The sequence below is a fragment of the Ruditapes philippinarum genome, unplaced genomic scaffold, assembly GCF_026571515.1.
Source record: "Ruditapes philippinarum isolate M1 unplaced genomic scaffold, ASM2657151v2 ctg367_1_1_1_1, whole genome shotgun sequence".
NCBI classification, from domain to species: domain Eukaryota; kingdom Metazoa; phylum Mollusca; class Bivalvia; order Venerida; family Veneridae; genus Ruditapes; species Ruditapes philippinarum.
Genome location: NW_026862689.1, coordinates 41,758 through 68,782, shown reverse-complemented (window position 1 = coordinate 68,782; position 27,025 = coordinate 41,758). Strand labels below are relative to the sequence as shown.

At 31.7% G+C, this 27,025-nt stretch overlaps 3 protein-coding genes across 4 annotated transcripts; 1 reads left to right on the top strand and 2 right to left on the bottom strand.

Moving 5' to 3' along the window:
• Nucleotides 1-415: 415 nt before the first annotated feature.
• LOC132719901 (serine protease inhibitor Cvsi-2-like) lies at nt 416-5,055 on the bottom strand. The gene is made up of 3 exons (XM_060703855.1): nt 4,921-5,055; nt 1,609-1,719; nt 416-592 (listed from the first exon to the last, which is right to left on the bottom strand). Exons 1-3 carry the CDS (start codon nt 4,961-4,963, stop codon nt 462-464), a joined length of 285 nt encoding a protein of 94 aa, XP_060559838.1. The 5' UTR covers nt 4,964-5,055; the 3' UTR covers nt 416-461.
• Nucleotides 5,056-15,863: 10,808 nt separating this feature from the next.
• On the top strand, nt 15,864-18,674 carry LOC132719900 (queuosine 5'-phosphate N-glycosylase/hydrolase-like). 2 transcript variants are annotated; one of them, XM_060703854.1, is made up of 5 exons: nt 15,864-16,015; nt 16,540-16,874; nt 17,128-17,368; nt 17,694-17,926; nt 18,306-18,674. In XM_060703854.1, the coding sequence occupies exons 1-5, from the start codon at nt 15,945-15,947 to the stop codon at nt 18,518-18,520; spliced, it is 1,095 nt and encodes a 364-aa protein (XP_060559837.1). In that variant the 5' UTR covers nt 15,864-15,944; the 3' UTR covers nt 18,521-18,674. The 2 variants fall into 2 exon arrangements, with proteins under 2 accessions (XP_060559837.1, XP_060559836.1); XM_060703853.1 differs by having other exon boundaries at nt 15,923-16,015; nt 16,525-16,874.
• Nucleotides 18,675-22,221: 3,547 nt separating this feature from the next.
• LOC132719922 (trafficking protein particle complex subunit 6b-like) lies at nt 22,222-26,077 on the bottom strand. The gene is made up of 6 exons (XM_060703881.1): nt 25,938-26,077; nt 24,246-24,307; nt 23,890-24,007; nt 23,247-23,330; nt 22,758-22,847; nt 22,222-22,323 (listed from the first exon to the last, which is right to left on the bottom strand). The coding sequence occupies exons 1-6, from the start codon at nt 26,019-26,021 to the stop codon at nt 22,222-22,224; spliced, it is 540 nt and encodes a 179-aa protein (XP_060559864.1). The 5' UTR covers nt 26,022-26,077.
• Nucleotides 26,078-27,025: the final 948 nt, after the last annotated feature.

Here is a 27,025-nt window from a genome sequence, read left to right as displayed (position 1 = left end):
CAGCACGATTCCTTGTGTAATGATAGCAAGATTCACATTAACCAAACTTTTGATAGACTATCACAGCAATAACAAAACTGGAAAAAAGGCAATACCTTTAAGTACAATGATTATTACACCTTAATTTAGTACAATAGTTATTACCCTTCTCACCTTTGTAAAACCACAATTGATATAAATTCATTTTATTTTCTGTCGATGAATGTGATTTTAAATCTTGCTTTTTAGTTGCTACTATTCCTCAAAATGGCATGTGGGCAATGAATGAATGTTATTAAAAATGTATTATTTTATCTAAAATATACATATTCTTTATTCTTTTGACAATGACTGGTCTTCTATACAACCACGTGTCCCTGGGCCCAAAACTACACCGCTTTAAATTAAAGTATGAAGTGTAAGAATAAATAACTAATTTAAAGTCTATATAGTTTATTAAACATAGAACACATGATGTCACTCTATTTGCCGGGGAAACCTCCACCACTTGGCAGTATCCCATATCCGCATCTACACGCGCCGTCTATGCAATGGACGCTACGGTGACAGTTGTCGTCATGGCAATCACTCGCGTCGGAACATGTTTGTGCGACTTAAATACACAGATTTTTCGTTATTGATTGAAGTAAAATATGCAAAATTAAATAGCAGATTTTGTTATACTTTGCGAAATAAAAGTGTTATGATAATTCAAGAATTATTATAAATATAAAGCAAGGTAACAATCATTTTGACAACTCAAAAATAATATAAATGAGTATCAGGGAAAAGAAGCTGACTGAAATTATCCGAGCATTGATATATGGGACATCTAACAAAATAATTAGAATATAGCGTTCAGGAGAAGATATGTTATGATATGAGTTATGAAATATAGTTGATAGGTAAATTTGCAACGTTCTGTTACATATATCAAACGAAAAATGTTAGCAGAATAACCCATTGAGTATATTTTTCAAAAACAATCCATGTACAGGTTATGTAGACATGTTGTCTGATATTTAATGTGCCATACCAAATTGAGATACATTGAGATCGCCTTATTAAAAATACAATATAAATTTGATAAAAACAGACTTTTTCAAATGTTATAATTTAACAAAATTTTAATTGTAAATTGGTTCATTTGAATTTTTCAATTTCTATTCAAAGAATACACAACACAAACAGTCTAAGAAAATTTACTTCTTAGTAAATATATTTGTTTTATTACATACTTATAAATGAAATATTGATAAATATTGATGAAATAAAATGCGTACTTTTATTTTCCGTATTTTAAAAACACTGTAAAAAATATAATTTTTACTGCAGTGAAACATTTTCAATGGTTTCTTGCCGGACTACATTCTTCTAAATTCATCCAATACACAAAATTAAAAGGGAATTCATCCTATTCATAAGCTTAAAAAAGAGAAAAAGTATATTACAGAAAATTCAAGATTTTTCTATTAATACAGGATTTATTTTCGTATAAAATGTAATTTCGAATGAAAATTATCATATTTCACTCGTGGCAACTATTTACATTGTATTTATTTTCATACTACTCGATGAAAATAAATCCTGTATTAAAAGAAGAAACTTGAATATACTCTATTTACTTACCATGTGTGCAGGTACACGAGAATAAATGACATTCCACATTGTAGTCATTTTCTGGACACGTCACGTGATGACAAGCACTATTTGAAGAGCATTGCTCAGCGCCGATGAAAGCTAAAATGAATAACCATTTAAGAAAAAAAGTTAGAACATAAATTATATTCTTAATTAACATATTTTACATGATTCCTGTGGTTTCTTTACAAAAGAAAGAAAGAAAGAAAGAAAGAAAGAAAGAAAGAAAGAAAGAAAAAAAGAAAGAAAGAAAGGAAGAAAGAATGAATGAATGAAAGAAAAAAAGAATGAATGAAAGAAAGAAAACCATGAACGGAAAATCATACACAGAAAAACCTACAAGAAAAATTGGCACGCAGCAGCCGGGAAGCGAACCAGGGGTTTCTGTATTGCAGGTCCAGTATGCTAACCACTACACAACATTCCCATATATATTGGGGATGAAATGTTTGAGCCATAAAAACGTTATCCTTATATTCATTTTTCAAAATCCGGTGAACTTCGGTAGCCTAAAACTTATAAAAATCAAAACTCAGTACACACTTCAAGCGAACGAAATACTTGCAAACTTTTCAAAATTATCGAAGATCTCCGTATGATATACTCGGTTTAAGATTTCAGTCTCCTAGCTTCTGATTTGACGGGGTTATTCAAGATATAAACTGGTCATGTACATATTTTAGATTGGACCATTCTGGTCGTTTTTTCCATTCATTTTTTTCTAATCCTCGACTTTCACGGGGGAGGAAGATTTACACGAAGGATGGAGTTCTTATGATAACTTGTTTGGAGTTCTTATGATAACTTTCACGGAGTTCCTGGAAAACGTTACGGATTTCTGTGGAAAGCTTTTCTATATACTTGGAGAACTCATGTAAAAATGGTCATTTTTACCTTTAAAAGGGGAGTTTGAGGTGCTAAATTAAACTTTGATAATTAAGCTTGCCCTACATATTGTATAATATTTCAGAAAAACCTTTTAGTCCATTTTTCAACGCCTTTTTTTAAAAAAAATTTGGTAGTTTTGAGTAAAATTTCCAAATTACCTCTCATTCGTACATATTGACCTTTTCATTTGTGATCTCCTTCGTTGCTATACATAAATACATAATTATAATGCATAGTTGCAAACATTAAGCCCGGGCTAATAAATTTATACCCGATTTTTTAAATGTCACGAAGTTCTTGTGATAACTCAAAATATGTCCTGGAGTTCTTATGATAACTTTTGTTACTGCCAGTGTGTTTCTTGTGCTTAATTACGGCACATTTAAGCGTAGTTTATTAGTCAATAAGTGTGTAAATCATTATGAAGCATAGTACGCGTATCATTTGCACAAAAATTGGGTTATATAACGTTTACTTTGAGCGTATTTCAGTTCAAGAGATATTTTCTTACCCCGTTTCGTGTGGGTTTTTTTTGTGTTTGTTTGTGTGTTTTTTTTTATTATTTTATTGGAATGACTGAAAACATACTTGAGTTAGAGCATTTACTTACAGGATAAAAGTACGTTTTGCATTTAATATTTAAGCATGATTTCTTCATGTATACATTATTCCTGGCAGTTTTAGAGAACATTAAGTAATTATGCTATCGATCTGCCGAAACAAATTACATGTAAATGGTTTGCAGCAAAATAGGAAGTAGTATGCACTACCTTTATCTAAATTAAAAGAGGTTGGTGTCATCTTTAGGTATTCAATGGATATCTTAATTTCTAAAAGGTATCAATTTTGTCATAGAAACGTATAAAGTTCTATGAAAATGATATGACAATAGAAAGTAAGTCTTTAATAATATTATGTGAGTCACCATAAGGTTCATGCCGTTTCTTTCTCTATTAAATCTAATGAAGCATCACGTGACGTACAGAAATCTCCATATTGCGGAAAATTATTGCATACACTTTTCTTATCAAAGTTGAGAGTCCTTCGGGCATTCCCCCTAAATAATCCTATTTGTGGAAACTTTTTCTGTAATTGATAACAAAAATATATTGTCGAACTTCTTTCGCTCCAACCCGTAGGGCACGTGCAAATCTGTTGAAGAGATCGATAGTAATCGGTTGATTTTTTATGTTTAAAAAGATCATACATTTCGGGTGCATGGGTGTGAAGGGTATCCCAGATATTTACTTGTTGTTTATGGTATAAAATGATACAAATTACTTAGCCGATTCTTGAGGAAAGCCCAACTATATGTTGTCTGCTTAAGAAAGGCGATTGCTTAAAACATGTAACTGAGAAAAAAGTTTAATTTTTTAACATTTTTTGCTTGGAGGTTTAAGCCATGTTACTGATGAATACAGGTGACCGCTGGTTAAGGTTTTCCTGAAGATAGCACATAATTCACCTGTTTATCCTGCACACCAAAGCAGTTTCATGTTCAATCTATTCTTAAAAGATTTGGGGTTTTCTGACAGCCGAATCCTGAAAAAAATGACAGTTACCCTAAAATTTACGTGCACACCAAGCTATTAACTTTACTTTGTCATCATAATAACGATATGCATGTCTATTTTTGTGTTAGGCTGAGAGTATAAAGTTTCATGATAATTTATACACTTATTGAATAATAAAATACGCGTAAACGTACCGTAATTAAGCACAAGAAACACACTGGCAGTAACAAAAGTTATCATAAGAACTCCAGGACATATTTTGGGTTATCACAAGAACTCCGTGACATTTGAAAAATCGGGTATAAATTTATTAGCCTGGGCTATGTTTATAACTCTCCATTATCATTAGGTAATTAAGTATAGCAACGAAGGAGATCACAAATAAAAAGGTCAATATGTACGAATGAGCTAGTAATTTGGAAATTTTATTCAAAAATACCAATTTTTTGTTAAAAAGACGATGGGAAATGGACTAAAAGGTTTTTCTGCAACATAATATAATACGTAGGGCAAGCTTAATTAAAGTTTAATTTAGCACCTCAAACTCCCCATGTAAAGGTAAAAATGACCATTTTTACGTGAGTTCTCAAAGTATATAGAAAAGTTTTCCACAGAAATCCGTAACGTTTTCCAGGAACTCCGTGACAGTTATCATAAGAACTCCAAACAAGTTATCATAAGAACTCCATCCTTCGTGTAACACTTCCTCCCCCGTGACTTTTATTACACCATTCTGTCAAATTAGCAATCGTTTCGCTTGCTTGAACTAAGTGTGCAACCATATCACGTCATGTCTCTTGTAAATATGGCAAAAATAAGAAAAGTACGACTATCTTTTGATAATATATACACATAAATGTACAATGAAAATATCATAATTATGATTAAAGTTACCCACCAAATACAGCTACAAAAACCGTACATAAAAGAGCAATTTTCATCGTGATTTTGTGAATCCAGTTTATGTTATATGCGGCGATAAGATTACAGAATTCGTTTATAAAGTAACGAAATCGTGCACAAGTTGAACCTTTTTATTGTCAGAGGGTCATTAATTTGATAAGGTACTATTTTTGGATGAAAGGAACAGGCCTAGTTAAAATGGACGAGGTAATAAGAACATGTCTGATCTGAAAAATGCACTTTGACATTGCAAAGTCATACATTCAATCTACAAAATATAAATGTATTGCCACGTTCGTTGATTTTTAAGATGGTCGAAATTATACGAAAGAAAGTCTAAAATACTAGCATGATTTTACACATATAACCCAAGTTTGTGTGTAGGTCTGTTCTGTCACATGCATGTTTTATGAAGCTTTAAATCTATTAACTTAAATGTATTTTTAGTAATCCATCTTTGAAGAATAAGGGTGATGTTCCGTTTGTAAATTCAAGGTGAAACTTCTTCGGATATATAACATAAGAAGAATTTAATTCTATGTATACATTCCTTAGTAAGTTACAATATTCAAATACTATTGAGAGTCAGCGGAGTCAATGAACCCTTTGCCCTTTGTGACTAAGAACTGTTCTGGTGCCCTGCTGATGTGGCTGGTTTGTGTCAGGGGGGAAGGGGGGGGGGGGGCTGCGTTCTGTGAACGTCGTCTTGCCTTGCTGACCTTTCTTCTCACCTTCTACACTATCTGCTACACACTTAGTAACCAACACTTATTTTTTGCTCACAAGGCATATTTACCAGCTAATTATTTCCTTCACAGTTCAGTGTCATGATTAAATTCAAAATTGAATAGCTCGTCAAAAAATTATCAAAACTCCCTACATCTTAAAATTGAAAAAACAACAACAATGGAAGTGTGTATTTGTATAAAAGCATAGGCGTCACTAATAGATATGCCATTACAAAATATATCATTTAGTAATATGCAAAAATGTGAAAACATATTCTGTTTTGTTGATATACTTGAAAATCATAATGAAATTGAACATATCTGCGAGAGATATTAACGTGGAAGTAAAATAATTGTGAATAAAAAGTGTCTTTAAATAGTAATAAAACTATGTACGTTGAAAATATACTAGCACAGGTCTTTATGGGAAATGAAGGCATTGGCCATTAAGATAAACTTGGTTCTATGTCACACGAAAAGCTTTAAATTGAATGTATGTTAGCAATATGTTACGACAATCTAAAACTGACAATCTTTTATATAGGTCAGTCATGTATTTGATATGTTTGATTTGGAAAAACGGTGACAACAATAGGCAAAATATAGTTTAATACAAATGTATTTGCCATGTTGATATAATAGAGGCCAGAGCGATGATTTCAATAAGAAATTCTAGCTTATGTTAATTTGTATCGCCTACATTTCCATATAAAAAAATCAATGTGTACATTTTAACTCGGGCTTAAAATACACAACGCCCTATTTATATTTATTTTTGTGTTCTTTACAAAATTTATTGAAAGTCATTCATTATTTCAAAGTCAGGCTGAACATTTTTTACTAAGTGCGCTTCGCCATCTAAAGTAAAACAAATAATAATGACCTATGTCTTCTCTACGATAATCTGTAGTAGTTATTGTGCATTTTTTATTTGATTTTATATATACATGTATAAGATAAATGTTAAACAAAAGACCTTAGACGAAATATATTTTGTATAGTTAAACTACCTGGTTTAATGTCCTAGGAAAGTGTATGTTTCTCTAACGTCAACTTCTAAATAGTTTATATAAAACATAAAGCGTAAAAATGTTACACTAAAGTAAAAGGGTATATGATGTATATCCAAAAGTGTTTAAAACATTTCTTGTTATTCATTTTTCAGCACTAATTCCATAATGTAACGAGATTAAACACATGTTCATGATAAACGGGGCAAAATGATAATGCATGATGTCATCATTTGGTCATGTGCTCAACGAATAAAATCAAGCAATGAGATATTTAGGTCCCTACCATGATTATAATTAACATTTTCTGGTTAATCACTTTTGAACATAATCATGTCAATTTTATGGAGTGAAATGATAGGAACTAGTGATACGACAATAGTTACATGTTAATCGTACAATTAGAATGCCAAACTGAAATAAGAATATAAAACAAAACAAACAATTGACAAATCAAATAAAAATAATCATAGAGTTTTCATTCAATTTTAATCAATTAATTTCACTAAAATCCTACTTTGCCAAAGCGATAATTCATCTTTATATAATTGACGCGTCACGACAAAACCAACATAATGGGTTTGCGACCAGCATGAATCCAGACCAGCCTGCGCATTCGCACAGTCTGATCAGGATCCATGCTGTTCGCTATCAGTTTCTCTACTTGTAATAGAGTTGGTAAGCGAACAGCATGGATCCTGATCAGACTGCGCGGATGCGCAGGCTGGTCTGGACCCATGCTGGTCGCAAACCTATTATGATGGTTTTGTCGTGACGCGGCTCAATTAAAGAATGATACAAGTGCAATTTAATATGTGCACTCATAGATGATAAACATGCTTGACATTTGAATAAATAATGGCATGTGTTATTTATTAGAATGAACTGAAGGTAACTGAAATAAATGTAAACCATTAATTCTTGTACACCAATTTAATAATTAACAGAATATATTAATAATTATTCGTTATAACAAACAAAAGAGAATTTCAAATGTGATCTACTGCAAGTGAACATAGTCCATTCAAGTGAAGTGGTTGTAGTGAGTGAAGTCCTTGACTCTTTGTCAGAGATAAGTTCCAGACAAGTTTTCTATTATGCCTGTTGTTTTGATGTCATGTAACACTTTGTTTAAACAAAGTCTAAATGTTATCAAGTTGGGGCAGAGCAAATACGTTAACTATTATTGTTAAGATTTATTACACGTGCAATACTTGATCAGTGTTGTGACATTGTAACAATACGCTCGGGAGTCTAGCCAATCAGAAATTCTCTTTCTTTCTGCGACATAAACTATCAGTGATGAACTCTGCTGCTAGGTACAAGTTATAATTCTACGAGTAAGTGACTTATATTGACTGAAATGACTGAGAGACATTTGTTTTAATTGATTTATAACACAATATTTGAATCTCATTGACATTGACTCTGTCATAAAAAGTTAAAGGTGGTTTTCCTGATGTGTCAAATAGACTTTTATTGCATAATAAAATGTGTGTTTATTATTTGATGTCGTTAATTTTTTATTTATTTATTTTCATTGAATTATTTATTTATTTATTTATTTCTATTTATTGTTATAATAAAGCAGCCACTATCTTCATATATACATATTGATACATACCCGTTATAATTAACTATATATTCAAATACAGTTACTAAACGTACGGTAACCAGTGACCAGAGAAGGAGGTAAGCCCTGAAAATGGCTGAACGGTCAAGCCGTCTCTTCGTTTTAGGTGCTCACGTACCCAAGTACCATTCCTTGTTGTCCCTGCTACATTATAGGGTCACTTCCCTCGGCTTCAGTCAGGACATCGACAGCTGAATCGTAGATTGTGAAAAAGGGTTTACTCTCCATCGACGAAGGGGTAGTTTAGTCCTATTTGTACATAAAGACACTCGTATCTCAACCAGTCAATGTGTCCTTGGTGAAAAATTTAGCCAAGCTCCTTATCTTTTGCGAATGTCTTATGTCTTCTCTACGACGAACATGAACCTAAGGGAAAAGAGTAGTTCTGATTGGGCTGTCCGAAGTGTGCTTATGGCCATCGAACTGTTGTTAGATTATGATGAAAATAGAAAATACATAGGCATCTTATAGTTAAGGTACTTAAAGGCCTAAAACATTTTTAATTTGTTAAATCATTTATTCAAATAAAATTATGCGTGAAATATTTAGATGTTACTGGTACAAAAAAGTACGAAATGAGGAAATTTTTCAGTGTACACTTATTACAAATATAATTATCATACAATCGGTTCTCAATAAAAAGTTTCAATATGTGCTTCAGTCACATTTAAAAACTCTTATTTCAACTTCTCATTTGGTAAGGATGGTTTGAGGAAATACAGTGAGATATGAGATATCATGTTGCGAATACTTAGTATGTTACTCGACTTTATAAGGAAAAAAAAATAAAATCCGAATTATGAGTCATATTTCAGATTTGGGCTTGTCGCATAGATATCTCCACATGATTGTTTGTTTTAATCTTAAATTATCCTTATTAGGCCAATCGTCTGGTAAGCTGGCACATGTGATTCCTTTTGTAATCCTCTTATTTCCAGGAAATACGAAATTCCTGGTAAAGCCTTAACATTATTTATGTAAACATTCTACGACGGAGAGCAAACAATTGGCTTTTGTTGATTGCTATATGACTCAAACAATCCACAATCTATAAACTTAGGGACTTGATGGTTCCGGCTGAAGACGGATGTTTGTACAATGCGGGCTTTTATAATAAAATAATATCAATATAACACGTCTTAATAGTAGAAAATAAAGCAAAATCATCTAGATATCTTTCTAATAAATCGTTTGATCTATTAAGATTCTGTTTGAGATCTTCATTGATTTGGGCATTTAAGATATGATTCGAGGGAAATTTTAAAATAACGCGCTTCAACTTAATTTTGATACATCGATCCGCGTTACAGTAGTACTTTAATAATACTACTAGATTAATGTATTTTCACATACTACCTCTAAAATACTGTAAATATAAATCATTTTGTGTCAGTTGGAATTGTCAAGCATATTTTAAATATGCCTGCAGCATTAGATATCAAACGCGAGCCAGAGAAACAAGATTGTCAGACTAAATTCTAAGAACTTTCATAGAATTTTATTTAAGGAATTTAAGGATGAATTTAACCTTATAAATGAGTTTTACACTGATTTTGTGCTAAAGAAGAGGATGACCCTCCTCATTGAAGATTTCTGAACATGCAGCGTGTTTTCGAAATTTGTTAAATTGATTTTTTATGTTTACAGTTTTAGACTTAATACCGTATGTGTGACCCGTGACTATCAATGCGAGCTTGGCAGCGCCTTCTCATACTCCCATTTAGGTTTCTGATCGTTCTTACGGGTATGACTGCCCATTCTTGGATCAACTTGGCTACAAGCTCCTGGATGGTCCTGAGTTGCAGCTGGCGAGCTGAATTTCTAACATGCAGCTCATTCCACATGTGTTTCCATGCGCTCAAAAGACTCTTTTCTAGGTAGTCCATGGTCCTATGGGGGCTGGCATTAGCGTCCATTAGAATGAACTGATCGTCGACTGCTTCAGCATACAACCTTACCTGGTTGTCTAAGATGTCGTATATGTATTGCTGACCTGTCAATTGCCTCTATTTAGCACAACTAGGCCGGTTCGTCCATCCCAGCTGATGCCTCCCAACACCATAACCTATACCCTCCTCCGTAGCGGTCATACTCAGCAATATTTGCAGCCCGAAACCGTTCACTTCGTCTCCTCTAACACGCCTAACTGTGAAGTCTAGGCAGAACCTGGAATCATCAGTAAACGGAACGTGCCTCCAGTGTTGCATGGTCCACCGTGTATGCTCCATGGTCCATTCCAACGGGCTTGGCGATGTCGACGCGTCAAGGGTATACGTATACATAGTCTTCTCGACCGCAAATCACCATCATGCAGCCTTCTACATTGCTGAATCAGAATTTTCAAAACTTGGAAAGAAATCTGTTTTATACTTGTGATAATATAAAAATTAACTTATGGTGCTTAGCAAAATCCGTTGAGTAGAATATTTCTTTAACGTCGCACCAACACAGTTAAGGTCAACATGTATTTCTGAATGAATGAAAAAGACGATTTTTGATATATTTGGACACGTTTATCAACTTAATCAATGTATTCAACTAACATATACTTAAGAAATAATATCGGTCTCAGCGGTGTTTATCGACTATTCAACACCGGTTTGGAGTTCCGATGCGTAGGAATTGACCACGAAGGTTGTAAGTAGTAATTTTGACTGTCAAAACACAAATTTGGTACACGAAGTAGAAATAATTGACTGAAATTTTATAAAAAGAAGTATTCAGGTTAGATACATAAGTAATTTTGGTTAAAACCTAAAAAAATATATGTTTTTTTATTTATTCAGATTGGAAACAGGAAGTAATAATTTTGTCTGAAACTAATAAAAAACAGATGTATTCAAGTTAGACACATAACTGAAATAAAAAAAAATGCATGTATTTAAGTTTTGCTCTAAAATGAAATATACTTCATCTGAATAAGACAGACTGGTTATACATTTTGTATCTCACTGGTGCGAAAACTCTCGCAAATTGAATTATGTGTCTTGTCTTGCACATACAATCATTGATAACTATAAGATTTCGAGTTCTTACATCAGCCAATTTTACGATCATTTCGTGGGAAGCTACTAGGTCGGATACTACTAAAATTTATTTCTGTCTGTAATTGTTTAGTGAACCACTTTGTGTTAATCATCCGCCAATTATCCAAACATTTATAACTCATAAACTGTCAAAAGTAACTAAAGTGAAAAATAAAAATAATTTAGTTACTTTTATTAACTGCCCTCCAACCAATGAATCTCTCCATTAGGATATGTATAGGCGTATATCAGACAATATTGTTTATTATTATTGACATTAGCAATCGTTTTAAAAACATAAATTCATCATCTTCACCCAAATCATCTATTTATAAATGAACACATTAAGGAGGTCACGTGTGTACGCTCTAAATTACTGCAAAATTTTGCAGAGCACGCGCTTCAGTCTGATGCTGAGTACTATTATTCCACCTTTAAATGTTGATCTTGTGTTCTTATTGAGTAAATACTGAGCTACTCCATACATTGCATCACAAGAACTAAAAAAACTACATAAAATCTATAAATACGCCGTGTAAAACTTCATTCATTTAAGAAATGATAATTCATTTCGTGGGAACGTAACAGATCTTCAAATGATTTGAATGAAGCACATCTCAAGTATATGATAAGCTCCGATCTTTCGACTGAAATCATCTAAGACATTTTAAAAGGAACGAAGGTCATTGGCATAATTACATTAAGACAATCATGCACTTGTCGGTTTATTTGCTGCATTGTTGCCGGATAGTTGTTTCGTCATACATGCATTTTTTAATTGAACAAATGATTATTAATTTATGAATTTATAAATAATACGCTTGTTTCCTAAAATTGTTTTAATAGATGAATTTGAACAGTTTAAGAAATAAATAAACACTTGTGAAAGATTTCTTAACTATAATATATTACTATTGTATGTGATGGAATATTTTTTTATGTTTAAAGCTATTTTGTAAAATGATTATTTTTGTAAAATGATGAATATAAAATGCATTATATTGGTGATTATAATAACTTTTAATAATAATTATAAAAGCAGAAAGTTTTTAATTTCGTTATTTAACAGTACTTCCTTAAAATTAACATTTTCATAAAATTCATGCATTATTTTTTTTAAAGTTACAAACTTACCATTACAATTACTACTTAAGGCAGGGGTTAAATTTATATTTAATGTCATCTTAATATTGTATAAAAAGATGCAATGTCTTGATTTCAATTTAAATTGCAGAAAACGTTGTAGCGGGAGGACTTTCAAGTAAATTAAATCTACAAAGTCTCGAATTTCTAATAAAGTACTAAACATAGCATGGTCTCTTTACTGATGAAAATATGAGTATTTTGGATTACAAACGTGAACAAAGGAATGCTAGGGATCTCACAGTGACTCAGATCCTTCAAGAGAAAACTCGAGTCAAAGGTTGACTCACTGTCTTTGTTTTCAACCATATCGCACGCTGTGAGAAACCGTTCAAAATAAAAAATGATTCATTCCGTTGAAAGGTTAAAACTAATGAGTAGGAATTTTATTAATATTAATGATGTGTTTGATATTTTAATTGTTATTTATGCATTGCACACTTGAGGGAGAAGGAATAAATAAGGACAGAGTTAGGAATGGACGCTGAAAATGGTCAATTTAAGGAGAATAGCCAAGAGGAAATAATTTAGTTGTTATAAAACTCTGTATTTAATAACAGAGTTCAATACTCGGTATTTGATTAATACAATTATTGAATACCAGCGGTCAATACTCGCACGAGATGATTAATGCACGAGCTATGCTGATGTTGACCATTTACAGATGTTTCACTTTGATCGCTCTATTCAAAGTCTTTATTTCGACCATTCGGCCAGTTGACTTTAGAATGAGCTGACAATTATTTTATTAAATAAGTAAGATAATTGATATGCAATATTTCAAAATATTTCAACTTTCATACTAACTTTTTTCCGTAATATGTTTTTTCATGGTAAACTGAACTAAACAAGTATTTCATTTATTTCATCTATAGAGCGCTGTAAAACATAGTTCAAGACAAGAAATGTTCACACTAATGTACACGTCATTTCTCGGTCTTCAAATTTATCTAATTTCCTTTTATATTTCGTAATTTTATTTATCATATTTCGTTTTAACATCATACAAGTTATGATCAAGAAATAAAATGTGATATAAAACCCACAAACTTCACCCTTATAATTACATGTAAACCACTAAATATATTTTATTATATTCTTTAGAGGAATAAATGTATGTGTTTAGGTATTTACATATGTTGAATAATATTTTATTGCACGTTAATTTGAGAGCCACTTGAAAGTGAGTTTCCGTTGTTACTAATATCTCCTCACAGAGGTTTGTATTAATTAATAATTGAGTCTTTACAACATTACTAATGAGTCATGTTCTGATTGTCAAGACCCAATCATTCTCGTTCCTGATTGGCTTTATAAATGATAGCGCGTGCGCTGTAGTATTTTCCGATTGGCTGAAAACCAGATAAATTTAATTGTCCGTTCCCATAATGCACATCTGTCATTACATTTCCTGTTAAGTTCTAAAAGAGCTCATAGTCTCCACCAAGGGATTAACGATCTCGTTAAAAACAAAACAAGAAAACAGATGTTTGCGGCAAGGGTCAGAAATTCCAACAAATTCTGCGTTAGTGACTCAGAATAATTTATCAACAGAGGATTCCCTTTGTTCTGTTTATTTTCCAAAATATTATATTAAATCCTGTGGCTCTTCAAATGTTGATAGAAAAGATATGCGTATTATGAGCAATAATTGTGAGCAATAATTGTGTATTTTGATGCATGATCATCAAACCAAAAGAAGAGGACACTCAGAAGTTTTAATATCTTTCTGTCTAATCACAATTTTTTTGTGTAACATATTGTTCATCATGCAAAATTTAAAAGTATTGAATAAATATGTTTCAACCAAACCAAAAACACGTAAAACCCAGGATTTTAAGCTTACACTAAACTGATTTTTGAGTAATACATGCTTTCGTTGGATATATTCAGGTTTTAGATATTACTGTTGTCCGGTGGGGAGGGAAGATGATCCTATAGATGTTTTCCAAAAATATTTAATTATTTATTTCATATTTTATAATACTTAAAATGTGGGAATTGTACATGTCCCCTTCTGGCCATTTGTTGGAAATTTAATACATTTGCATTGTTGATTTGAAATTATGTGTAAAGATATCTGACAGATATTTTTTCTACAATTGTTTTCAAAACCAATTAATTGGAAAATTGCAAAGTCCGCGATTCTATGACGTATCTAAATATTATGATCAAGCATGGCAGAAGATTATTGCTTTCTTTGAAAAATGATAACAAATGATTTTTTTACAAATGGGGTTTGATTCCTTTGTTTGACTTTACTCTGTAAAACACTTGAAAGACAGTTAATTTTGTAGTGGATAAAAGAGACTTAAACAATGGTGTAGATGGTTAAAATATGATCTAATATTTGTAGCATGTGCCGATTATACGAATACATGTGCATGTATTTGCTTATAATGCTTATATAGAACATGTTAGATCTATATAAATAATATACAATAAAAATACACAATTTCAGCAATATGATATATATGTAGATATATATATATAGATATATTATCCATTTTCCAAATTAAAGACTAAAATTGACTTTGTTGGTATCATATAGGGGTCAAAATATCATGTATTATACCGGTAATACCCGGTATTATGGATGAGCTCTGCGAGTTTTGCAGTATTTTTATTTGGTTGTTTTCTGCTACATTTATTATGCAAAATTCAATGTTCATCAAAAGTTGAGTTATTAAATTTAGCTCGATTATGTAACAAGTTTTTTGCAACTTATATATAATTATATTTATCATTTTCGAGTTCGCTTTCCGAAACCACGTAAAGGGTCCGAGGTTATAAAGAGGTCCGAAGTTATGAAGAAACTTTCTAAGCTCCAATTAACTCAGATCTCCAGTATTTGATTGGTCAAAAACAAGCTCAGAATTTACATTGATCAATGAAAAACAGGTAAACTTTAAGCTGATCTCAGATAAAGGTTTTATAACCCTAAGGCCAGTATTGGTGAAATATGAGGTAACAGGGTTGGGATCCCATTTGGGCTCGAACATACGAACCTGAAAAAGGGAAATGTTTAACTGTTAGATATGCTTACCCAAGAAAAGCACTATCTGTATTTCGGGATCAACTATTTCGAATGGTTTTGGTAAATGGTCTCTCAAGAACCATTTTATGAAGATAGACCAATATATCCATATTCTTACAAAAACTTTAATCTCTGTTGCCATAGTAACAAGTTATATAAGCAGTCATGCAAATATATAAACGACTGTGGATGATTTCAATGGGAATATTCAATGATCATTCTTGTGAAGTATGTTCTTTCCATACATTAGTGAGGGCGATCTTATATTCGTTACATCTCATATAAATATAAATTAATTAAATCTAATGAAAAACTAATTCTCAACAATGTCTGTTAATTATATATAGCTTACCACTCTGGATTCATTTGCAAATACAAAGGAACGAACAGGCGGACGGTCTTCAATTGATACAAAAAGGAGTCCCCAATTTAAAATCCGCACATGCGCAGAAATTGTTTACTTTCATATGCAGACATAAATTCATTTAACCACGTGTTAGCACATAATCTAAGGTAAGTGGAACGATTTTAACTTTGGGTTATTATTAGTCATAGTGGGAGCTTAACAAAAAATACATGTAACATTCTGTGTGTTTGTAAGTTGTTGTAATTATTGATGAATCGTAAATGTAGAAAACTCGAGTTTTATTTTGGTAAACACTAGGCTAGGGGACGCTACTCGCTGTATAAAATTACAATTAAGACTACTAAGTTGTCGTCGCTTGATAGTGTTAGTGTCCAGGCTATTTCTTTTTTGTTTTGTATTCCTTTTTTGTTTTGTTATTATTTCTACGCATTTCTGAATATTTTAAAGTTGAATTACGTTCAGGGAGACTTAAATTCATGTTCATTAAGTATTTAACTGTTAAATGGCTTTTATGAAAACCAGAAGAGGCGAATTGATATTTATGTAGCTTATTATAATAAGTACATGTATGCGGATTGATTTTCGTTGTTTGTGAAATTGATGTACAAATGTACAAAGAATGGTTTTATGACAGTACATACGTGTATATGAGCAGATCTTTATATTTCAGAATGTGTGATATCTTAATGCCACGTGATGCGGGGAGATATATATCAGAGAGAAGTAAAGATGTTAAAATAATAGACAATGGTGTACAAAAAGTTGCCATGTTTATGGCGGACTGTGTTCGATCTGGTACATACAATATCAAAAGCTGGAAAATGCACACACTAAACCCCAAGGTCATGGATGAAAACACGTTGAACTGGATTTTTGTTACAGACACTTTGAATTTTTCTTTCTGGACAGAGGACGTGAACAAGAAGTTTAAGGTGAAATATAATGGCGAGGACTATACTGGGTACTGGTCACTATGCGCTGCAATAAACAGAGCCTTAGATAAAGGTAAATTTTACATTTAATGTAAATTGCGTTTGGCTTAATTAATTCAATTACTTTGAATAGTTCCATTAAATACGTAAACACACTAATGGAATACCAGTATTTTAATAATGATAAGAGTACGACATAAATTTCGTCATACTTGAAACGGTTGAATAAGAAATTATTTTTATTTTGGTCTTTCTTTTCAAAAGATAGTAAGGTAAAATTTTAACAATACATTTTCTGTATCAAAGAAACTATTTGATATTTACAGGTATACCTTTTACAAACCCGGAGTATTTTGCAAACATAACAAAGGAGCAGATGACAGACGTTTTACGATCAGATTCTGATTACGACATCCCATTGTTTGAAGAACGACTTACTGTATTAAGGGAGGCTGGACGTGTGCTAGTGGAGAAGTATGGAGGGAGTGTCGCAAAGTTGGTGCAACGATGTGGCAAAAGTGCCCAAACCATGATGAAACAAGTGGTGAAGGATTTTAGCTCTTACAGGTTCAATTTCAGTTGATTTTGCTTTGCTTCTTTGTTTTGTACTGTTATTTTCTTTTGACGAATTGCCAATGAATTATTCAATTTATAAATTGACTGTTAATAAATATAGAACTACCTGTACATGTATTATGTTAAATTTCATCACCATCATTAATATTGCCTGTATATGGAAACTCAATGATAATTCTGACAAAGTTTTCAAAATGACATAGAATAACGTTTTCTAAATTTATCATTCGGTTTTTACATGTCAATGATAACTAATTAAAATTACATCATATTACATTGTACAGTAACACTTATACAATTATTTTGCTTGTTTCAGAGATGAAACAGAATTTGAGGGACAAAAGGTCGCCATCTATAAGAGAGTACAGATTCTTATAGCGGATATCTGGGCGTGTTTTGAAGGTCAAGGTTACGGAGAATTCCATGATATTGACACAATAACAATGTTTGCAGATTACAGAATACCCCAGGCTTTGTTGTACTTTGGTGCTTTACAATATTCTGATGAACTGGTAGAATATCTGAAAACCCCTCATCTCCTAAAATCTGGTATCATTTTATCTTTCTTCTCCTTTTTAGTAATAATTCTTTCAAAACTGCACCAGCTGTCCTTATTCATGAACAGTAGTGTCTTTTACAGCTTCTCTACAAAAATAAGTAAACTCGTATGCTCCAAATACTGGGGGTGGGTGGGGCAGTTGATTAGCCATTGCCCGTCCGTTCCGCTGTCACCCAGACGTCCGTAAACTGACATTTCAATGGATTAATGAGAATTCCGTGTCTTTTGGACACATAATATAGTTTTATACGAAATTGGAAATTCATCGTCACAGTGACGACGATCATAAATGATACTATGATATATCTCATTGAATAACAACTTACAGTTTTTGATAAAACATATCTTAACAAATATATTATTTCAAAGGTGACCGTTACGAGGTGGAAATCCGTGGCTGCAGTATATGGGCAACTGAACTCATTAACAAAGAAACAAGAAAGCTCCTGGATGCCGACGCCGCCGGGAAGAATCTCTTGGTTAACTCAATTCTGATTGATCATTACTTATGGGATTATCGACTGGACCATGCCGGTGAAATGGCCGACCTTCCATTACATAAAATAAGATGCATTTACTACTAAATTTAATATGATATTTTTAAAATATACTTTGTTTTCACAAACATGACATATGTATGTTATGGGCATTCTTATATCCTCATGTTTTCCTTCAAAGCATTTCTACTTTCAGAACTGTCTGAAAAATTGTTTATAAAATAAAAATTATTCAAATTATCGTGTTTGCACATTTTCCTTTGGCAGACTTTTTATTACATGCTTTTCGGTGGTTTATAGAAATATATCAGTGATATAAAAACTGGTAATTTCACTGTTTGAAACAGTGAAATTACAGAGAGGATATTTGTTTGTTTTGCATGTAAGATTGAAATATAATTTCACTGAGTGAACACCAGATGCAATATTTTCACGAGTGGCGTAGCCACGAGTGAAAATATAATAGCTGGTGTTCACGAATGAAATATATTTCAATTTTACATGTAAAACAAATGAATTTTCTTTTTATTTCATGCTTTTTAAGTGATTTTAAGTATTTTTTTACTGATTTTGCCGCGTAACGTCGCGCATTCTCCTATGTGACGTCATCACATCATGACGTCACATCATCAATTTTGAAATATAGTTCTGTTAAATTTCTCTAATTTTGTTACGTTTTTAACATGTGATGTAAGGTGACATCGACTTTCTTTTCCTAAAGAAGCAAAATTAACGCATGACGGCATCTATTTCTGCCTGTTAATCCATTTAGTTATGATTTTTTTTTCATCCGCATTCTGATATAGTCCGGCTACAATGAAAATTATATTTTATAAATTTCACTAGTGGTTTATCAGAATATAATCATCTGATATATTATAATAAAACACTGGAAAGCATGAAATAACATTTTGATAATTTCAATGTTTTGAATTTAAGCCCCTTACCTTGTTTCAGTGAAATACCAGCGTGCACACTACTGGGTACCAACTTAATGACGTGACGTCGTAAATGACGCCACGTTGTATTATTATTTGGCGCGCTTTTCATATAGTATTAGGTTTAATGTCTTTTTAAAACGTTTCTTTGCATATAATAAAAAGAAAATTTGTTTAGTTTATTGCAAGATCGAAATATATTTCACCTTGTGAACACCAAAAAATCAAATTTCACTCGTGACTGCGCCACTCGTGAAATATACCTTTTGGTGCTCACTCGGTGAAATATATAGAGGATATTTGTTTAGTTCAGTGTAAGATCGAAATATATTTCACCGAGTGAGCACCAAAAGGTATATTTCACGAGTGGCGCAGCCACGAGTGAAATATGAACTTTTGGTGTTCACCAGGTGAAATATATTTCGATCTTACACTAAACTAAACAAATTTTCTTTTTATTACATGCAAAGAAACGTTTTAAAAAGACATGAAACCTAATACTGAATGAAAAGCGCGCCAAATAATAATACAACGTGACGTAATTTACGACGTCACGTCATTAAGTTGGTACCCAGTACTGTGCACGCTGGTATTTCACTGAAACAACGTAAGGGGCTTAAATTCAAAACAGTGAAATTATCAAAGTGGTAATTTCACTGTTTCAAACAGTGAAATTACCAGTTTTATATCACTGATATATTTCTATAAACCACCGAAAAGCATGTAATAAATTCCGATCTTACACTGAACTAAACAAATATCCTCTATATATTATATGATATGTAACTTACTTACTATTAGTATTTCAGCTACAGATAAATAATTCCGTATTATATCTATACCTTGCAACACTAAGATAGGATTGGTAAAAGGTTACAAACAACCTCCAAGTACCGTTATATTCTCAGTTGGAAGTTAGTAATTTGGGTGTTTTATTTATCTTGATATAAACACAATGTTTTGAACATATCTGATCAAATAATTAACAAAGTATTGCATGCCTGAAGGAATGCAACAAGAGGTATCCATTTCTTTACCAGTAACTTGCCGAATTTTAGTAATATATTTGCTCTGCTTTGGAACAGTCCATTCCAAGGTTAAGGGATATAAAAATTGAGCAGCTGACAATTTAGAGACTGGTTACATTACATGGACATGCAGTCCGTTTAGCTAAATAGGTAGTGTTGGACTGAATCAGGCGACCCGGGTTCGATTCCCGGACGGGGCAGATAATTTTCATTGCGACTGATCATGAAATCCTTTCTACAGTCATTCACACTAATTCTGCTATGGTTTGCTGGTATGTACAGAAGTTTCAGTTCCTTGCGAAAGTGAAGGCAACTAGTACTGGTTAAACTGCTTCACAGCCTGCCCAGGAACCATGCGGTGGCTGAACTGTGCTCTGGTAAATTCAATATGGCTTACATTCAATATGGCTTACTGCTGTGATCCAGTAAAAACAACCAACACCACTGGACATGCAAACTGTCCAGATTCTATATTGGTAGCACAGGCTCATTACTTTGGTTACAGGAAGTAAAGGTTTCAGTTTAAATGTATCAGCGTTACTGTGACACAAAACTCAAAATAGGACAAACTTTCAAGTACAAGTTTATTTACAATTGTTAGAGAATATTACATATTACTTATTAAATATCATGTTTCTTTTAACATGTTCTACATAAATCTAATTTAAAGACTAAACATAATATTAGCACAGTGGCGTATTTTTATCTACATGTATACAATCATACACCGATTGAATAAAAAGAAATCATATTATATTTTTAACTTCATTTAAGATTATTTTTCTTAACATAAATGAGGATTAGTAATATTCAAACTATGTGCCAGCCAATTTTTCATTTACTAGAAGGGGCTTGTGATAATGACAATACTACTTTAATGACATTGTATCTGATGAGTCAATTGGCAAAATGGCATTTTGACATAATATGTTTATTAAATGTCAGTGTTTCATTTTATCCAGGTCATTAATATTGGTTTGACCATACCCCATAAAAGTTATACAGTAAAAAATAACCTGATAATAACATACTTGTTTTCAATAAATCAAGTTCATCTGAATATTATATTAATTAATTGTATCTTCGCAAAACATTTAAAAAATTGAAAATAACAAACAAATATTGCACAATCAATTCACTACTAGTACATTATCTGAGTGAGTCAATGCACACTGGTCCCAAATCTGATTTTACGAGAGGCTTACCTACACATTGTAACTAAAGAGATATAAATTTTATACAAGATTCAAGGTACTTTAAAGTAAGACGGGGTGAATATTAAATGACCCAAGTTATAGGCTAGCAAAAATTAATTGACAATTCTGTTTTTTCTTCTTTATCAAACTTGTAACAACAAAAAAATGGTCTTTAAATTTTGTATAATTTTTTTTAATTTTTTACTTTTTTTTTGTAAAATTTCCAACAAGTTTTTTTCCCAAAATAAAAAAAGTATTTTTCGGGTAGATTTATAATTTAAATTAGAAAAAGACATAAAAAAACAAAATTATAATTCTTTTAAAACAATTTAAAAATTGAAATTATTTTATGTGCCCCTTTGGGGAATGCATTTAAAATTTCTTTTTTTTTTAAACATCTCCCAAATACCATTTAATAGGATGTTTCCCACTAAATTTTAAGGTTTCTAGTTGCAAGTATTGTTGAGTATTTTACCCAAAATGAGTTACAGTGCCATTCTACTGTTTGAATATTCAATGTTTTTACAGACAATGAACATATTTAGTTTCCATCAAATGTGTGACATCTATCAATTAAGACAATATAGAGTATAAATCTGTAGGCATACCCCTAGTTAACTCAGATATCAAAATAACAGTGCATTAACACTCAAATAATCACAGTGTTTTGTCCTTAAAACTTTCTGGTTAGTTTTGTCAAGTCCTTTGTATCTGAATTTGGAATTTACCTGAAAGCAAACAAAAATAACTGCTTATATTGTCACTTACATAAATGTTAAAAAATATGACAATGTTTTAACAAGACTACTGATGTATTTATCCAATCCAAATGGACTAGATACCCCTAGCCTTTGCTTTTACTACTTAAACCATCAATGATTTTATCAAGAATTTGTTAAATTCTGCATTTTATATTAGTCCAGACATTCTTAAACCAAAATTTAATATGGCTAACATCAAGATCTGAAGATTTATTTTACCTGTAAATGTTTTAAAGATACACATTTGCCTAATAAACAGAAAATACCATACTTGGTTCCCAGTTATAAGAAGGTTAATTTAATTTTTGGTTTGATTTCCAAGGGCTTCGAAGGCAGTTATTATATCAATTTTAGTTCAACATAAAGTAAAAAAAAAACTTAAGTTATAAACGATTACTTACAAGCGGGCATTGCACAACTTCAGCTTTTACTACAAATTTACACCAATTTAGCAAGAGAACCTTTATAATCCCACAAGCCATTGCTAAATACTGAAATACAAATAAACATACAAGTATATAGATATATAACTACTATTTTTCTCACATATTTATCAGTTTTACAAATAATACAAACTAAATGTTTATGTAAACTTTCAAACTTTACAAATAAGTAAACTAACTGGGTGTTCCTTATTTGACTAGATGGATAACATAATCAAAATTGATGAAAAATTGAACAGAGTTTTAACCCTTAACAGTTTAAATATCTTTAATTATCTTGATTCATGGTAACATGGGTAGAATCTGTGGCCACCAAAATACATAGGATTTAAAAAGAACCTTGCTCAAAAAGACTTACTTTAAGTTACTATTAAGTTATTTAGCATAGCTCTAAAGGATTCATGTTTGAACCTTAAAAAGTTTTAATTCTTGTGGGTATATTCTTACCTTTGGAGCTGCATCCATAAACTGTTTACCATTAGAAATTTGTGTAAGAAATCTAAATCTGTTATCTTGTAGAACATATACCCCCTATAAAACAAACAACAGATCTTATTACTTTACTGACAATGATATTCGCAATATATTCATATTAATGTAGAGGTAATGAATTAATAATATCAGACTTCTCATTAATCCCTTTTTTACTTGTCTTTGAAACAAGAAATAAATATCTATCTTAATAAATGAATGTACAGAATAATTTATTCATTTAAAAAGAGAATCAGAGGTCATACATTTTATACATATGGTAGGTATCTTCACATGAAAATGATTAAAGCACATATTGATAACCAACCACATTAAATTCATACTCATACCAAAAACCTCTTACTAAGTCAAGTTTCTTAAAAAAAATCCCGACCTTTTACTTAAAGTAAGTAACATAAAAGAGGAGTTTATATACAAAGTCTTCCTAGGATCTTACTTGGAAAGTAAGTTACAAATTGTAAACAAATGTACACAGAAGTAAAGTTAATTTATAAATTCATAGCCTTTTACTTCAAATGTAAGTTACTAAATAAAAGTTTATCAATGAATTATGTACATGTAAGACTTAGTAAAGTTTTTTTTTTAAATAAAACTGAACCTGGTGATTTGTCCTCAAATTATCAATTTGTTTCTTGAAGACAGAGTTCCAGAAATCTTTGCAGATAAACTTCATTATATCTAGATCATCTTTGAACCTAGAACAATCCTTTGTAAACCTGTAATAACAATTGCTTTCAAGTTTTAATAAATACAAATGTTTCAGATAATTTCAATGTTAAATTGAACAATTGTTCAGATATACAATAACAAGAAATGTAACCAATATCTACATGGGTATTTCTCCTACAATCATTTGCTGATTATGATAGGGCGATTTATTTACAATCAAACTAGGGTGATTTTCGTTTAAAAAAGGATAAATTATTCAAAATTCTATCAAAATAAATACCATACCTTTCCACTAAACTTTGACCGACTCTAAATCCTAATGATTCAAGTTTAGCTATGCACTGATCCTGCAAAAGATATGAAGCATGTATAACACAAGGTATAGATAGGAATAAAAACAAAATTAATAAAAACAAAATTTGATAACAACACTTCTTAGTTCTAGTGTGTCATTTGCGGACTAGTAATCAGTTACAGACAGAAAGCTTAAAACATTGCTTCTAGTCTAGCATGTCCTCTTAGTGGAAAGATTAATTTCATTCAGCAGTATTTGCGAAATTGACTCTTATGGAAGCTTAACAGTTAATGTTTAGCTTGTGAATGGATAGTGAATTTCTATTTAAGGTTGCAGTGTGTAAGACTGACTTACACACAGCAACCTTAAACAGAAATTCACTATCCATTCACAAGCTAAAGTCTGCCTTTCAAATTAAGCTAAAAGAAGCTTAAAGGCTGCTTTCAACAGCCTTGCTTATAAGTCAACCCTTTAACAACATGGTTGAGTGTCTTCCTGGGGCTATAGTATATCAAGGATTAGACCCCCAAGGGTCTAAACCAGGAGTATACACTACTGTCTAGGGCTTCATATTTCCATGTTACCCATAACATAAATAAACAGCCTCTAGTGCCTCCTACACTTGATCCACCTGCCTAGAATTTTACTTTTACTTATGTATTGTATTGTTATCAATTTGTACCTTATATAATGGCAGAAATTAACCATTTTATTCAGATGTAGAATAAAATGAAATATATAACCATTTTAGGTTTAGTTTTCATACCCTTTAGGAAATTGTGATTGTTAAACAACTGTAAAAATATTTGATAAACTTAATTATCTCATAGGGAAAATCCCCATATGCATAAGCGGCTGGGTATAGCCATACTAAAAACAAATGTAACTACTGTTTTTACTTTAGAAACAGTTAAAACAAAATTGCTGTGGAATATGGTAAAAGAACTTAAATTAACTAGGCGGCAGATAGGTGTTTGCCGTCATGTTGTGTACCTTATTGCCGAATGTGAACATTAAATGGAATAAACTATGATGTATTTCCTACAATATTCATGGTCTTTTCCAGAACTTTATTCTTCAAACTTTTGTTATGTTTGTTAAACAGTTAACTTGTTAAGTACCATGGAAGTATTAGGCACCAATATATAGTAGACTCATTCCTATTTTAATATATTATAGGAAGGTCAAAAGCCTGACCCGCAACAACCATCTGGTCAGGCAGTTCAATAGGTAGGGCCTTCAATAGTGACCCTGGTTCTATTTCCAGAAAGTGCAGGTCACTTTTCATTGTGATTGATCATGAAAGCCTTTCTACAATCATTCGCACTGTACCGCTGCTCTGACATGTTTCAGATCATTGTGAAAGTGTAGGCAACTAGTGCTGGTAAACAGCTTGACAGCTTAACAAGAAACGATGCGGTGGCTGAACTATGCTCTGGTAAATTCAATGTGGCTTACTGCCATGATCCGTTACCCAGCTATTCCACTAACAGAATAACCACAACTTTTGCCTTAAAAATATTTGCGTGTACTTGTTCTGACTGAAAATGTCACAGTTCCAGGACTGGGCAGATTGAAATCTGCTGAAATGTTTATCAATATCTGTTACATTTTGTATATACTACAAATATGGAAAAGCTTATAAACGTATAACACAATCATTTTCCATTCATAAATTCAACCTGATCCTCTTTGTCCGTTGTTCTGTAAAGAAATGCGACGATTTCAGAGTGAAACAGTTCGAACAAAACTTCGTCGGCCGCCATGTTTGTGAAGCATAATAAATTAAAGTCGTTTCGTTTGGTAAAATCTAATCGGGTTGACGACCGCTATTTTTTCTCAACCCAACGACATATCTGGCTATGTATATTGTATACTGTATGATTCCAGGAAGACATATAATAAACGCATGGTTTGGTATTTCAACGTTTGTTCAAGTACGTTTGTTTGCTCTTCTCCACCAGGTGTTGAATTAATTTTTTAGATAAATACCACAGACACTTAATTGGGGTGTGGAGCTCAAATTTAAACGCCTTTAAAATCAAAATAAAATGAATATTTGTCAATCCCAGCACATATACTGATCATATATATAAAAAAAAAATATAAGCCGTTTAAAAAAAAAAATCATATTTCAACGTCTTTAATATGTGTATTATTATCAATATGAACGCATGTTGTTTTTTATTTCTTTTCTTTTTTTCACGGATAGCCTATGACATAATTATAAAATCGACTATTTGACTGTCAAAATTAGTAATATTTGTTTCAAAATCATTTTTTTAAATAAACATGCAGATTAGTCCCCACGACGCATTACGTATAAGCAATATATAATAGAATAGAATTTTTATTTCCAGTCATCGGCCTTTACAGGCATATTATCGCATAACAATGATATTGTAACAAGATGTACAGAACTAGAAATATACCATTACAAAAGCTTTATTATAATTAGCAAATACAATATTAATAAAAGGCTTTGTAACAATACGAAACTAAAGAATGTCAAACGACAACAGTGAATAAAGGAGATACAATACGTATACATTATTGTACAATACCGTTTTATTTGCAACGAAAAAAGATAATTTGTGAAACAAAACATGTATTATCTAAACCACAATTTAAGCCAAATGTTAAGATGGCCATCCGAAAAGTCTGTAAAATATTGAAAGAAAATTTCATTTTTCACAATTTAAGTAGGTTCTTTAAGTAATATATTTGTTTATTGACCACGTTACCGTTAAAATGCGTATCTAATATGTGT